The sequence below is a fragment of the Asparagus officinalis genome, chromosome 9 (genome assembly GCF_001876935.1).
Source record: "Asparagus officinalis chromosome 9, Aspof.V1, whole genome shotgun sequence".
Taxonomy (NCBI): domain Eukaryota; kingdom Viridiplantae; phylum Streptophyta; class Magnoliopsida; order Asparagales; family Asparagaceae; genus Asparagus; species Asparagus officinalis.
The window spans coordinates 12372804-12388657 of record NC_033802.1 but is presented as its reverse complement, the minus strand read 5'-3'; the positions used below and the strand labels follow the sequence as shown (position 1 = coordinate 12388657).

Sequence of the window (15854 nt, the reverse complement as noted above, 5' to 3'; positions counted from 1 at the left end):
TTTCCTATTATATTACAGTAGCTTTTATTATAACCCAATAACCTGTTATCTTATAATAAAAGGCACGAAAGTATATGGGTTAAGGATTTGAGAGCCGACTGAATGAGATGGACGGCTGAGATTTTGTGATAGAAAAAGGGAAAACATCCTGGCCATTGTCAGAAACTGTAAGCTTTGGCAGTTTTTCCGAATAGCAATTTGCATTTGTTATTTATTTATTTTTTTCGAGGTGAAATAATTATTGTTACTTTTTTAAAATGAAAACAAAAGGGCTCTTAAATCTATGGATACTCAGACCCTCAACTGGTGACTTGTTGTACTCTGTAGACGTGTATCGGACCGAGATTTTTATTATTATTTTTTTTTAGCACAAGAATCTCCCATACGTGCACTGCACGTGCAGTGGTGGGATTGTTTAATGAAGAGGTTTTGGTTGATACAAAGTACAAACACGTACAAGCAACAATTTGGAGGAACTGCTTCACAGCAAACCGGAAAAAAAAAAAAGAAATTTGTAGTTTTGTTAATAATATGGCCGTATTGAAGTTGCCATTCTTATGTAAATAAAAGAATTTGTCTCGTTATGATATGACGTAGCGTGGAAGTAGTAGCCTCGGAATCCACCAAGGAAAATCTTAGAATCCACGAAGAGCTTCGAATCCACGAAGAAATGTTAAGGAAAAACGAAATTTTATTAATCAAAAGTTATGCCTCTAGGGCTTACAAGACTCTACTTAAAAAAAAAAAAAAGACTCCTACAATGACTCAAACTCTTCCAAAAATAATAAAAGAATTCTTAAAATATTAAAACTTCTAAAAAGACTCCTTATTACTAGGAAAGTCCACCGGTCAAATCTGAGATCAAAATCGGATTTGTTTCCTAAACAAAACAGACTCATAAAATATTACTAAAAATAGTAAAACGAACAAAAATACAAATATCTTTCAAACCGTAAGAAATTTGACGAAACAGAGAACACAAACCAAACCCGGAAGGGTAGGTTTGGATGGCTCCGTCTCGTCGAGATAGTCGATTTTCATATATAATTCGTCTCATTCCGACGTACGGTTTGAAAGTTACGACCGTTTCTTCGAAACTAGTTATTTTCTTCGACCAGGCCCGCATTTGGGTTTGCGACTGTCCCACTTTGACATAAACGCGTCTGCTGTGTGTTCTACATCATGATACCTATTAATTGCTAAGACTAATTTTGTTTTACTTAAAGAACCGCATTTTCTCATAAAGTTAAACTTTTAAATATTTGATGTTTTTACTATGATCCAAAACGCATCAAAAGCACGCGTATTGTCTCAAATTTCAAACCGTTTCCTAATTGACAAAACCACCAACCAAAAAAAAAAAAAAATTTTTTTGGGGTTGGGGTTTGGGGTGTGGTGTTGTGGGGGCGGGGCTGGTAATACTTCACTGTCATTAACCAAACATTTGATAACGGGACTAAATTATGAATGATAACGGAGACCGTTGACCGCCATACGAAAATGATAACGGGACCGTTGATAACGGGCTGGTAATACTTCACTGTCATTAACCTAATAATTTTTTTATCAATGATTGAGCTCTTCCTTATCCAAAAATTTGAAACATTTGACAACGGGGGACCGTTGACCGCCATACGAAAATCTTTCGGTGGTCCACCGCTCGCACAGCTTAATAGCACAGGCGCATCATACAATCTGAAAATGATAGAAATGGATGGTAGTGATGTGCCACCCCGAAATATGACGAAAAAAAAAAGAAGACGCTCATAATTAGCGTTTAGAGAGAATAGAATAAACCTGTTCTCATATTGAATTGGGCCTCAAATCTGTTCCCTACAAAGGCTTTTCCACTTGAGACCTCTGCAATCCCCCCCCGCCCTCCGCTCCTTTGCATGTTTGTTACGTGCATGAATCTGGATTCAACGGCTGAAGAGAAACTGAGAACCGCCGTCAGCCCGACTCGGCCCACTTCAAACTGTACTATTTCGTTCAGTGTTTTTGGCAGAACATTCCAAGATAAAAAGTAATGATAACTATGCATGCACGAGCCGTGTAGCCCTCACCTTTTAGACGGGACCCAATAAAAAGCGGGGGCTCATGAGTTCTTCAATGCTTTTTGCGCACAGACAGCATAAGAAATTTCTCTCTTTCTTGCGTAACCGTCAGCTATCACTACGCGATAGGAATTCAGTGGTCGGTATAAAAGAGAAGAACAAGACGAGATCACAAACCCTTCTAAAAGCTACTAGAGTAACCCCCGATGACAAGGACCCGACAAAATTGGTGGGTTCTGTTTCTCAACTAAATTCTCTCCGATGAGGAAGCATGACGAAGATGAAACTGGATAACATGCAATCCGTGCGTAGCGTTCAAAATATCAAAGTCCAGTCGTATCGAGGATCAGGCCGATATTTAAATCATCATAATAAATAAAAAAATATTTTGAAATTTTGATCGGTCATCAAGTCTCTTCATCACAAAATTTCATATCCGTCGAGGTTGAGAGTGATTGAAATTGGGGATTCCACCATCATAAACCTCTTTACCCATCTGAAACGTGCGGCTCCAGCAGCTGCTAGTTAGGCGATTCCAGCTCTTGAAACGACCTTCGACATATTTCTGTTTAAAAAGAAGCAAAAGTTGGCAATTCCACTTATCATGAGATGATGTAGCGTACACTATGCAAGGAAGCAGCATAAAGCGATTTCAAAACAATCACACCTCTGGACAAAGACTTACCATTTCGACTCTTCTCTAAAATATTTGGTGATTTGCTTTGCCAGAACACGTATCGACAGCTAGCCAGACATAATGCTTACAACTGGCCGCTGCACGGTGCCAAGAGCTATATTACATGTGTATACAAAGACTACCAAGTATTAAATACCAATCATCCAACATAAACCATATTGTTCGTCCTCTTCATAGGATTTAATAATCAAAATATGAAAAAAAAAAGATATTACTAGATTAATGTTAAATTATAAGGGCAAGAAGAACTAAAAGTATGATTCGCATTGACAATCTAGTACTCACCTAAGTGCAATTACTAATGAGATTGTGAAGGCTCCATTACCAATTCAGACCTGCTCGATCTTGGATCTAATCCCAACAATTCTTCGAGGTGCTTGAATAAAAACTTGAATGACGGCCAAGCATTTCTTGTGTGACACAAGGGCAAAATATAGCCATGGATGCTATTACCTGACTGTAAAATATTTCTGGAAAAATGATCACTGATTAAAAGAAGAACAAGATCGTACAAAAGCTTAAGAAAAAATTCACCTGATAATTCTGAATATAAATATGCTGAAAAATAACTCTCTTCATAATTATTCAGAACGACTACAAAAAGTGCAAGCGGTAAAGGGTGTTGATTAAATGAATAGTCTGAAATGTGGAAATTCGATGGTAATCCTCTTGAGGTCTCCAAAGAATGTTCAAAACTGTGTGGAAATATTTAAAAAGAGTTTGATACTATTCAAGAAATACAACAGCATTCAGTTTCCTGATAGAAAGAGACAGATACTCTATATAGAAGAGACTGCATAAAACATAGTGACAGGTAATTAGAAAGTTTCACAAATAAACTGCGTATTCTCACGTGGCTGTAGGTTTATGAGAATCGATTTAAAAAAAGTAAACATAAACGAATTTCGACATTGTAGAATGTAATCCATCCATTTACGCACACTGAAAGCAGAGATGAGGTCCATCTTATAACGATTCTGATATGAAGTGGTCAATTTGTCCGATAGTTGTATGATCCATTACTATGAATTCACATTCTATGGATCCCACTACAGAATAGACTAATGCTCTTTGGTTGCATAAGCTTATAATGCAAAAGCAATAACATAGGTTTCCTATTTGCCAACCAGCCCCGCAAGAATCATGAGAAGGCTGTTCATGTCCGATTGTTTCCTTAAGCAGAAACCTGAACAATTAAGAGAGGAATCATCATGGAGACAACCAACATTAAAATCTTGATGTATATCAGACTGGAGGTGCTCAGATCCTTTTGCCACATGTCTCCTTTCCCAATTACATTAACAAAGGAACCAGATTGCAATTCTCACATTAGTGCTGTCTGTATTCTTCTAATTCGCTGTTTTCTTTTTCCTCCCTTTCTTCTTTTGCTCACTGCAACTCATGCTGTCAGTATTCTTTGTTTAATCTTTTTTCTCCTCCTTTCGTCTTCTACCAATAATAATTGTCTACTATCTCGGCAACACTTTCCCATCAAAAGGTTGCTATGAAGACCCAACTCTTGCTCGATAAGAACTCCAAAGAATTAAAAAAAAAATTATATTATGTCCTAACATAAACTTGACACCAGTCCTATTGAGTCAATGCTACCTTTTGTCCCCGAGGAAACTATAAACAACAGAGGGCTTGCTACTCCCAAGATACTAGTAGTTAATAATTGTTTTGAAAAATTACATTCATGCAAGTAGGAATCACAAGTAAGAAATCAATTAAAATTAAACATATACAGAGAAAACAATAAGCATAATCTGCAATAGATGCTTTCTCTCCTCATAGAATTAGAAATATCAGTATAGAGATTCTCCCTACATCTGTCCGTTGATGTCAATTGCTAAGGGGGCACCTTTTATCTATGTAAGAAAACAGTACATAACCAAGAATTTGTATTTGGTACGGATATATGGTTTACAATATACTCACGTTTGGCACGTTGCCTGCAGCTAGCGGACGTTCTGACAGCTAAAGTTGCTCATAAGTCTTGGTCCAAGGCTTAGTATCATGTTTTTAGACAAAAATATACATGCTGATGGCGATGTTGCATATGTCAATTTATATGGTACAAAGTACATAGAATTATACTATCAACTATTCAACCTTCATGTGGGGTTCATCAACTGAATTCACATAGAATTATACTATCAACTATTCAACCTTCATGTGGGGTTCATCAACTGAATTCACATAGAATTATACTATCAACTATTCAACCTTCATGTGGGGTTCATCAACTGAATTCAAACTATACGAAAATTTCTTTTGTTGAACTCTAACTTGTCTATCTTAGAGTTGAATGCAATTACTTATAGCAAGTGTTGCAGAACTACGATTTTTCCCCTTCCTTCATACCCTCCTCAGCCTAGGACAGGACTACTACTCCCTTGTGGGCAAGTTTAAACAGAATGACTAAGAAGGTAAGTATATTCTATTTACCAATTGGCATCCTAGGATTAATGTTAGACCCTTTCTTGTCCACAGGGTTGGAAACAAACTGAGTCGAATCGAATACTATGGTATTCAGATTCGAATTCGGTCATTTTGACGAACTCAAATTCGAGTTTGTCGAATAGAAATATGGTTAAATTCAATTTGTTAATTAGCCGAATATTCATTAATGGTTCACAAATATCTGAGAAATACACTTGGTAACTCATAAGTTACTTAAAGATGAGGTCTTGAGTTCGGATCCCATATGTGAAGTATTTTCTTATTTATTTTCTTTAAAGCTTTACCTAAATGTTATTATGATATTTGACTATAAAAATTGTTATAGTATATGTTTATAAATTATTAATATAGTATTTATTTACAATATTATGCACACATAAAAGATAATATAATTTAGTAATATAAAAGTAGAAAAACATAAACGAATATTTACTAAACAAACAAATCGAATATACATTGGTTAAGTCTTTTCTTTAAAAACAGAATACTAAAAATTATTCATTTATTGTTATGTTAACTACCGAATCAAATATGACCGAATAGACGGATAATAAACAAGATCTGTGAAGTACTTCAGTTCATTGTGCTTTCCAACCAACCCATTTTGGTAGGGGAAGGAGAAGATGATAACACAATCATGCTGTGGGTTAATGTATGTATCAGGGCTAATAAATCTGGTGAATGCAGCTCCCTTAGTTTCCACAGGTTCTAACATTGCTATTACAGTTGGATCGACTATGTCAGGAGAACACAGGTTTCTCGCAGGGGAAAGAATATACATGCCTACCCCATATATATGTATTTTTATGAAACAATGAGTTTCACGCTTCAAATAAAGAAGAAATTATAAAAATAAACACGAAGTGACAGTTATCACATGGAACATACTGTACTACACATTTAGAAAATATATTAAAATTTCTTTGTGATAAAGAGAGAAAAAAAGACTTTGTGCCTTTCTAGGTCATCTATATTACAAAAAATTACTCCTGCTAGGCCCAAATTTGGAGACCAAAACAAAGAATCATGATTAATTGTTTCAAGGGGGAAATTTGTAGCAAACTAAAAGCAACTTATGACCGTGCCAGACATGAATCTTTTCCCCCTAAATAAAAGATGAGTATTTCTTCATTGTTGGCAAAGAATATGATAATATTTATCTCAATATCGAGCATGTTTGACACTCATTTGTATCAAGCAACTAAGCTCTAAAATTGCCTAACAGTAGGACACCTCCATTCCAGAGAAGAATTTAAAAAGGCATTTGAATTGTCCCATTTGTTATGCTATACTATTTCAAGTGATTGAAAATATGCTCTAATCTTTCTTAGCTTTAAGTAATAGGTCTTATTCTTTTATTATTATTGACTAATACGTGCATTTTACTTGTAGGCAATGCCATTGCCAGGATTAGATACTTGTGGTATTATGCCAAAGTTAAAAAGACCGGACAATGTTTGTTGGTTTTCTTAAATAAAATTAATTTCGAAGGGGCAGATATTTTTTTCCAGGTGCACTTCTATGTGGATGTTTTGACTTGTCGTGTATTATGAGAAGCAGATCTCCTAATGAAGGTTTGAATAAAGAGGAAGGAACCAATTATTTGCTACAATGTAAACCCATGAATTTCCAGTGGCCTCAGTGGCAAGCAAATGGATCTATAAAAAAATCATAAATGATAATACATATTACACAGGTAAAATGAAACTTGTAGGGGATCCAAAGAATACGGAAAGGTAATAGACTAATAGTAAACTTTCTCCTGGTATTTCTGATAACAATATACCGTAGAATGAAGCTGCTGCTTGTTGGGGAACTCCAAGACCCATTTCCATGCTAAACTATGAATCTCAATTTTGAGGCTGATCAGAGGTTCTAACGTAAGTATCTGTATGCTAGCGACTCTAGTACTATACAGTCCACATACAATGATCAGATAAGAGTAAAGGGCGGGGAAAGGACATCCACCAACTGATATCATGCAAGATAAAGATGCATCTTAAGAAAAAGTACACAAGAAAGAAACAGACCAGAACCTGCAGTCAGAATCCTAATTAGAGAAGGAAATACAGACCTTTGTTTGAGGAACATCCTCTTTTTGTACCTCATGCGATGATATATTAGCATATGGGACTCGTGAAGATAACATGGCCTTGTCCTGCTTGAGTTGTACACCTACGGAATCATGGCTATGCTCTTTTGCAGCTCTCTGCTGGTACAGATAGCCAAGTGTTTTCCTTAGGCGATAACTTCCTTGTGGGTGGTAAACTTTCATTGCAAGCGGACCTGGTATAGATGCTAATTAAAGAAAGCAGGGATGTATTAGCTTAAAGATGACACAGTAATCTAGAACAGCAGAATGGATCTTTCTGATTAAAACAAGCTGCAGCAAGTGTAAAGTAACATTGAAATATCATGCCAAAACCACGTTAGGGCTAAGTTATGGTTTATAACTGTGCTTATTGAAAACTATACTGGCTTTCATCCTAGTTAACTAATTACATACAAGGTCCAAGTTGGGGCCAAAACCATGTGCGGCATTTCAAACAAGGGGTTGTTAAAACATACATGACAGACTCTAGTGTAGCCGTGTATGAATAAGAACTTCATGACCTATTGTATAAAAACATAAAGAGAAGCACATGTAATATCAAACAGATTTTGCTTGAAGCAAAATTTAAAAACAAAGGCACATTGGACTTGATTGGACTTCAAGGAATGAATCCACAATTAGCCTATTGATAAAAAGTTTTTTCATCCTCTTGATGATATTTTACCCAGTTATATCCTTGACTTTTAGCACTGCATGGATAGCAAACAGACCACAGAAGAAGCCAAGAAATAGTGAATAAATAGCTCCTATTAACATGCTTTATGTAAAAATCCAAATTTGCCTACGAAGTGTAGTGTGTAGTAGAGACCATGGGAACACGAAAGAGGTGGCCAGAGTTTAAAACATGTGCACAAGAAGTGAGGAAATAATTGGAGGAGAGGAACTAAATCCTCCTATCACAACATGTGACAGAGGCAAGTGATGCTCATCTTCTCTATGTTCCATTTATTCTCTCTTTGATGAAGTGGTTGGACTTATGTGCACCCTTTATACTCAAAGAAGATTACAAAAGACGAAAGAAGAAAGAAGAAAGAAGAAAAAAGAAAGCAGAACAACAAACAACACAGAACCCCCCAAATTCAAATTTGCTTGCCAGGTTCCATGTGCTCCAGAAATTGAAAGTTTGATTGAACCACATAGGTGAATGAAACAAATGTATGACCATCAATTTGGAGAAAAGACACACCTGAATAATTTATACCTCCATTTGTTGAGGCATCTGGTATTGTCCTCCCATGATCAGCAGAAGCTGCCATTCAAGAATCAACAGACAATCAATGTGAATATTTTAATCAATAGTACTATGAAGAGGCAACCTGTGATGATCTACATTTCAGAGGATACATAATAATTGCAAACAGAAGCATCTTGAATGTTATAAAAACTTCTTGTAGTCATAAAATTCATTTTTTAGGAGGCATAACAAAGAATACATATTGATACATAGATACAAGGCTTTGCACTAAAGAGATGCATGTGCATATTGTCTCGAAGTTTACAAATAAATGAATTGCATTATACATTTACATTATGTGGATGCTTGGTTATACAAAAGGGCAACATATGAATGAACACAAGTACTCAGAGAGGAAAAATACAAAGAGAGAGAACATACTTTGAGCCTTCCCTGTAACTGAATGAAGCATGCCATTTTGATACTTGAATTTAAACTCTGAAGCAGCAGTACTATCACCACCCGCAGACTCAGATTTTTGTTTCTCCCTCCCTTGGTTTGACAAGTTTAAAGTCATAATCAATAAGTTTTGACTGGAATTATTAATACACTGCAGAAGCACAAGATTCATGAATGAACACGCATCATATATACTAATGTGTCTATCAATGTTCAGCTGCATTTATAATGCAGCATATTTACTTTCTTCCTTTGTTGCCAGTTTTTGATAGAAAAGTCCCATCATGAGAAGGAAGCTTGTGAAGCAGTTCATTGATTAAATTAAGAATGCCTTGTGGTTCCCATAATAATATAACCAAGCCAAACAGTTGATAGTTTAGTAGACTAGATGTTCAAATGTAAAATGATACACTGCACAATCAGCAGATGAAGTGTTTCTATATCTGATCTTATTCTACTAAGTCGGATAGGACCTCAGAGTTCTAGACATATCTCCCAGAACAGTCAAAAACTATTTTTGGGGGAAACTAATATACACACATTAAACATCTGCAGAGTTATCAACTACAATTATATCAGTAAGATATATCAGGAAGATCATATCATCTCATATCATCATCATACTCATAAAAGAGCGAGTCTGGGAAAAACATTCCATGGTCAATACAACCTTTCACCCTTTTAAATATTACATTCTAATCTTATCATAATTAATAATACATATTCAAATATTTTAAAGGTAAAATCTTTAACCAAAAATTTATATGAAAAGAGATCAAACGGTGAACTAATTCTCTATCCTATTAGAAGATGACCCGTGTCCAACAAATTCTATCTTCCTAAGAATTTTCATTTAATTTAAAATTATTCATATCCATAATTAGAAAATTCTATCTATAAAAAGTAGAAAATCTAATAATAAATATTTATTAATTCTAAAAAAATTGTAACTATCCAAATTAAAAAATCTAAAAAAAATTCACGTCTCCTTAGTTATTAAGTAAATTTCAATAAATCCTCCCGTAACTTTGAATTGAGCACAAACTCCCAAAATATTTGCGACTCTCACTAGATCCTCAGTAAGTTTGATGATTTCAGAAAACACCAAAAAAAATTATATTTTTTGCACTTAACTTCCATAATTGTGTTATCCCAAAATTTTACATCGACTACAAGTAACCCTCAAGGACAGTATATACCCTCAAATCATTCTTATTTGCAAATTAACCCATAAATTTACGAACAACACTAAAAACATGAACTAATGATGTTAATTTTGAGGTCTACCAAAAAGTTATTGGGGGTTTAATGAGAATTTTTAAGATATTAGAGATTTAGTTCCAAACATTAATGAGGATTTTCTAAAATTATGAACCTCGAAAATATAAAGATTAAAAAAGACTCTTTAACATTCTAAAATTATAAATGACCCTAAAAAAATCATAACATACAAACAACCTCTTAAAAATCTAAAAAGGACAAACACCCCCTTAAAATTCAAAAATTATAAATAACCCCCTAAAAATTCAAAGTTTCAAAGAAACACATGACAAATATGAAAATTACAAAAAACAAAGCTAACAAATTACAAATAGCACCCTAAAATTTAAAATTGCAAACAACCTCTAAAAATCTTGAAAATTGTAAACAGACCCTTTAAATTAGACCATTACATATAAACCCCGAGAAAATTACACAATACCCTAAAAATTATAAAAAGTACAAACAACCCCTCAAAAAATCTAAAATTAGAAACAAACCCCTTTGAAATCCAAAAATTACAATCAACCTCTTGAAAATTCCAATAATTACAAGAAAACCTTTGGAAAAAATTAAAAATCATAAACATCTGGTCTTTTGGGTTTTATTGCGGAAAAAATATTGGGGTTAAGTGAAAAATGTAAAATTTATTAGGTTATTGGGGTATATTTTGGTCATTAGACTATACATGAACTAATGATATTAATTTTGAGGGTTTTCTACCAAAGGTTATTGGGGGTTTAGTAAGAGTTTTTAAGATATTTGGCATTTAGTTCCAAACACCAAACTTATTGAAGGTTTAGTGAAATTTACCCATATTTAAATTTTGAATTTTATTTGAAAGTCACCTAAATTCATGGCTTTTAGCAGGGTTTCCTGATATAATCTCAAAATTAAAGGGGTTTTTGATAACCCCTAAACTTAAAGGGGTTTTCTGATATTTTCAAAGTTATATCGGGTTATATAATTATTGTCCAAAATTAAGGAGAGTTTTCTAATATTTAAGCTTTAAAATATTATACTTTGTTCACATAGTTATCTACATTAAACACCGTTTGCCTAGAATTTCCTATATCAAATAGAACAAATGCAGCATTTTCCTATAAGCAACCAACTCAATGAAAAAGGATTTTTTTTAATGACCGGAAAAGGATAGTTTGGAAAGTGAAAACTTAGATATTTAGGTTTTTGAAATGTTCAATACATATGTTAATTAAAAAGAATTATTTGTGTAAAATTACTCAAATAAGGACTCTTAATTTATAACTAAATTCTAACTTAATGCATTTCATTTTTAACACTTTGACTTTCCAATATTATACTTTGTAGACACATGCAAAAAAGAGAGAAATTAGTTTTTTAGTCACACATTTAAGTATTTCTAATGTTTTGATTATGAGATGTTTAATATGTATCATTTTAAAATATTTAGGGTCTTCACCATCAGTGAGCCTTTAAGATTTTCAGTATGTTAATTAAAAATAATTATGTGTGAAAAATCACTCAAATATGTATTTTTTAAGTTTTCCTGTTGTTTTGATTATGAGATGTTCAATATATTTATATATTATTTCAAAAGATCTAGATTCTTCACTACTGGCAATTATTTTGATAGCCTTGAATTAGAATAACTACATCCTGTCAGGATATCACTAGCCACCAGGTGCGAAGAAATAGAGAGATGAGTCCTAATAGAAGATGCAACTGAGATAGTTAGGCTAAAAAAAATTCTAAATTGCAAGATCGAATGGGAGCAAAAATGTTACTTAAATGAAGTGAATCTGATACTCATTAGAAAAAAAATTGAAGGCATGAGCATGAACGTGTCCCCACTTATGTGAAATAGTCAAAGTTAGATATAAAGTAATTTTATGTCTTAAAAAATAACAAGTCACTCTTTTAAGAAAAGGATACATACTAGCGTTAAATATATTAGTCATTTCAGAGCTAACTACCTTTGACAATCTAGAACATAAACAGATAGAATACAAATGTATTATCTTGGAAAATTTTCATAATTAAGATCCATGGTTATGAGTATATGATCTTTACTTAGTGTATCCGCCTCATGGGGCATTATATTAAAGGGAACATTATTAGATTATTAAATTGTCTAGGGTATAAAAGTTAGGATACTATATTGTGAATTTGTGCAAATTATAAGAATCCTCGTACTTCTCCAAGAACTCCACCGGCTATACGTCATCACCTACTTTTCTTTCACCCACCAAACCCATAACTCAACCAACAACAACATGACACCTCTTTTTATCCTTGCACTCCGTCCTACCCTTATCTCTTCAAAATATCCATGTCATTTCTCAAAAAATAAAAAAAATCTCCATCTCATTTCTAGGGTTTTGCTTGACTTGGAGAGGTTCTTGATCGCGATCCGATCGCAAATAAAATCTCGAATCAATAACTTAGCACGTAGTATTCTGTCTCCATTTCGTTCATTGTTGAAAAATGCCTTGATTCTAGTGTGAGTTGATAATTGATTTTATTTATTTATACTATTTTTTATTTTTAGTAGAATGTTGTTATCATCTAGATATATCTTGTTCTCCTTGTGATTTTTCACATTTGTTTGAGAAATTTTGCGTTACATGTGTTTGCTGCTTTAGATTAGCGATGAAATCTTATAATAAGTCTGTCTTTTTTATTTTTGGACCATTTTTGTTTCATTGAGTTGCAATATTTGAGTTAATGTTATTTTCTGTTGTGTTTCTTTTTGTTGATCAACAAAATGTGCCTCAATTCCCATGAGGTTCGATCAGTCACATCATTTCTTTATACTAATTTCGTGATTGTTAGTAGCATGTAGTTGTCATCTAGATATATTTTACGTTTCTTATGTTGTCATCATTGTATGATAAATTTTGTATTGGAGAATCCTATAATTTCTTTGACTTCTTTTTCTTGTATGGCTTTTGTTTCCTTGAGGCTCCCTAAAGTTTTCGAGGTAACGTATTTTGATCTTGTTTTTAATTTGAATTCTAAGTGGAACAATTAGTTTGGATACTTCTTGAATCTACAACTTGATGTAATCTTTGATGTGTTTCTTTTTGATGATGGATGAAATGAGCCTTGATTCTTGTGAGGTTTGATTGCTAATATTCTTATTTTATGCTAGTTTCTTGATTTTTACTAGCACTCACAACTGTATAAAAAATTTGCATCTGATGTGTTTGCTGCATTAGATGAAGCAGTTTTGTTCAATAGTGTTCTAAAATGTGGGTTAGGTTGTAATATGGACCTGTAAGTGTTTTACTCCTACTAGCACTCACAACTGTATGAGAAATTTGCATCTGATGTGTTTGCTGCATTAGATGAAGTAGTTTTGTTCAATAGTGTTCTAAAATGTGGGTTAGGTTGTAATTTGGAACTGTAAGTGTTTTACTCCTACAGATAGATAATAAGATATAAATAATTATAATAAAATGTCAAAGAGTGGTTAAGTAAATTATGTGAATCAAGTCTATGTAAAAAATTGCTTCCAAGGTTCAAACACGATCCATAGTGTACAATCTTCGCAACTTAGCCAACTTCCCTAAACAAATGCTCACAAATATTCGAGTATTCACCATACTTGACTTATACTCCTTAGGAATAAAAAATCAAATTTAAACACTATTCAGGTATTTGAATCCTAAATATTTGATTTTATTCGTTGTTTGTCAAACGATAACCTCATATCGGAACCATTTTCTAGGGTTTTAGCTAGTTCACTTCCTATTCCACTCTGCGTTTGAAGGTAATGGTTAATGATTTTAAATATCAGTCGATAATCCGATATTATCGCCGAGTTATCGGATTTAGGAGCTTTCCGCTAAGATAAGTAGGATTTTTAATCGGTTATCGTTTTATAGGTTTATCGACGAGTTATCGACAATAAAGACACTTATCGACCGATAAGGGAGACAGAAAATATTGGCTTTATCGGCTGAGTGTTGAGTTGAATTGCTGGGTAGTGGGTTGTTACTTAGTGAGTTTTTAAACCTGACCCGACCCGCTTTTGACAATAAAATAAAGTTTCTAACTTCAAATTCAGCCCTAATCCTTCATGAATCTCTCCCTCTCTGTGCGACTGTTCTTCGACCTTCGAGCCTCTTCGAACTCCATCGAGCTTTAGATCTATGTTCCCCTCTAACTCCGTTGACCTCGTCGCTCGCTTCCCCAACCTCGAAGCTCACGTCCTCTGACGTCGCTCGCCTCCCCGACCTCAAAGCTCACCTCTGCTGACGTCGCTCGCCTTCCCGACCTCGAAGCTCACATCCGTTGACGCTTATATTTCATTAAGCATGGTTAGATTTTATTTATTATTATTATATTATATATACACCATCTAGTATGTCACTCCGATAAATACTACTTATCCTCGATATATCCCCGATTTTCGCTATCCGATAAGAAATTTGACCGTCCGATAAATGCCCGATAACCGATATTTAAAACCTTGTAATGGTCGTATTCCTACTTTTTTCCGTCCTTGATTTTAGCATAGAAATCATTCTAATCCTATTTTCTAGGACTTTAGCATTATTTTCTATTACAAAACACTATTTGATAGAGTTTAAATGATAAAAGTAGAATCAATTAAAATAATGCTGAATGTTACAAAATTTATCGCAGCTTGAAGATCTACCGATAACTTAGAACTGTTTGTTTGGGGTAAAGTATTGTGATCTTTGGACCGGGAAAGTGATGCTTTAAAGCTGCAATATCTTAATTATTGTGTTTTTTTTGCAGTTTAATTAACATAGGCAAGTCTAGGAATAAATCTGCAGATGTGAAGCTATCTAAAACGGATAAATTTTTCTTAAAATTTTTCTATTGATTGAATTTTCAATAAACTAGTTACTGAAAGAAGTTTATTTATATTTAGGCTCCAAGAGAGAGCGAAGAGAGGCCTCGGAGAAGATGGCTGGCACCAAAAAAATAAGCGAGAAGCGAAGGAAAATATTCCTACTGATCTTGAGGATGAAGATTCAGAAGTGAAGCTATCTAAAACGGGTAATTTCTTTTTCTTGAAATTTTCTATTCATGGGGTTTTCAATAAACTTGTTACTGAAAGAAGCATGTTTGTTTGTGTTTAGGGTCCAAGAGGGAACGAGTATTGGCCTTTGAGAAGATGGCGGGTGCCAAGAAAAAGAAGAAAATCAAGGAAAAGGTTCTCACTGCCTCGAGGATGAAGATTTGGAATTGAAACTACCTAGAACAAGTAATTTGGGTTTTCAGTAATTACTGAAAGAAGTTTGGTTGTGTTTAGGCTCCAAAAGGAAACGAGAAGAGGCCTCGGAGAAGATGGTGAGCCAAGAAAAAGATGATAGAAATTAAGGAAAAAGTTGCTACAACTCTTGAGGGTGAATATTCAAAAGTGAAGCTATCTAAAGTAGGTAATCTATTTTCCTTGAAAATTTCTATTGATTGGGTTTTCAATAAACGTATTACTGAAAGGAGTTCGTTTGGTTGTGTTGAGGTTCCAAGAGGAAACCGGAAGAGGCTACAGAAAAATGGTGAGTTGCAAGAAAAAGGGAAAAGAAGTTAAGGAAAAGATTCCTACTGCTCTTGAGGATGAAGATTCAGATGTGTAGTAATTTAGAAAAGGTAATTTTTTTCTTTAATTTTTCCATG

At 34.0% G+C, this 15854-nt stretch overlaps 1 protein-coding gene across 9 annotated transcripts in view; it reads right to left on the bottom strand.

The window, feature by feature from the left end:
* LOC109823829 overlaps positions 1525 to 15854 on the bottom strand; it is a 31684-nt gene continuing 17354 nt past the window's right edge. For 2 of the 9 annotated variants that reach the window (XM_020390220.1, XM_020390222.1), the window contains exons 7-14: positions 8943 to 9053; positions 8514 to 8576; positions 7289 to 7512; positions 3037 to 3208; positions 2740 to 2828; positions 2064 to 2619; positions 1798 to 1975; positions 1525 to 1695 (exon numbers count right to left, since the gene is read on the bottom strand). In XM_020390220.1, coding sequence (XP_020245809.1) covers positions 3050 to 3208; positions 7289 to 7512; positions 8514 to 8576; positions 8943 to 9053 — 557 coding nt within the window. In that variant the 3' untranslated portion in view covers positions 1525 to 1695; positions 1798 to 1975; positions 2064 to 2619; positions 2740 to 2828; positions 3037 to 3049. Of the gene's footprint in view, positions 1696 to 1797; positions 1976 to 2063; positions 2620 to 2739; positions 2846 to 3036; positions 3222 to 7288; positions 7513 to 8513; positions 8577 to 8942; positions 9054 to 15854 lie in introns of those variants that run through there. The other 7 variants (XM_020390221.1, XM_020390226.1, XM_020390223.1 and 4 more) reach the window with 7 other exon arrangements.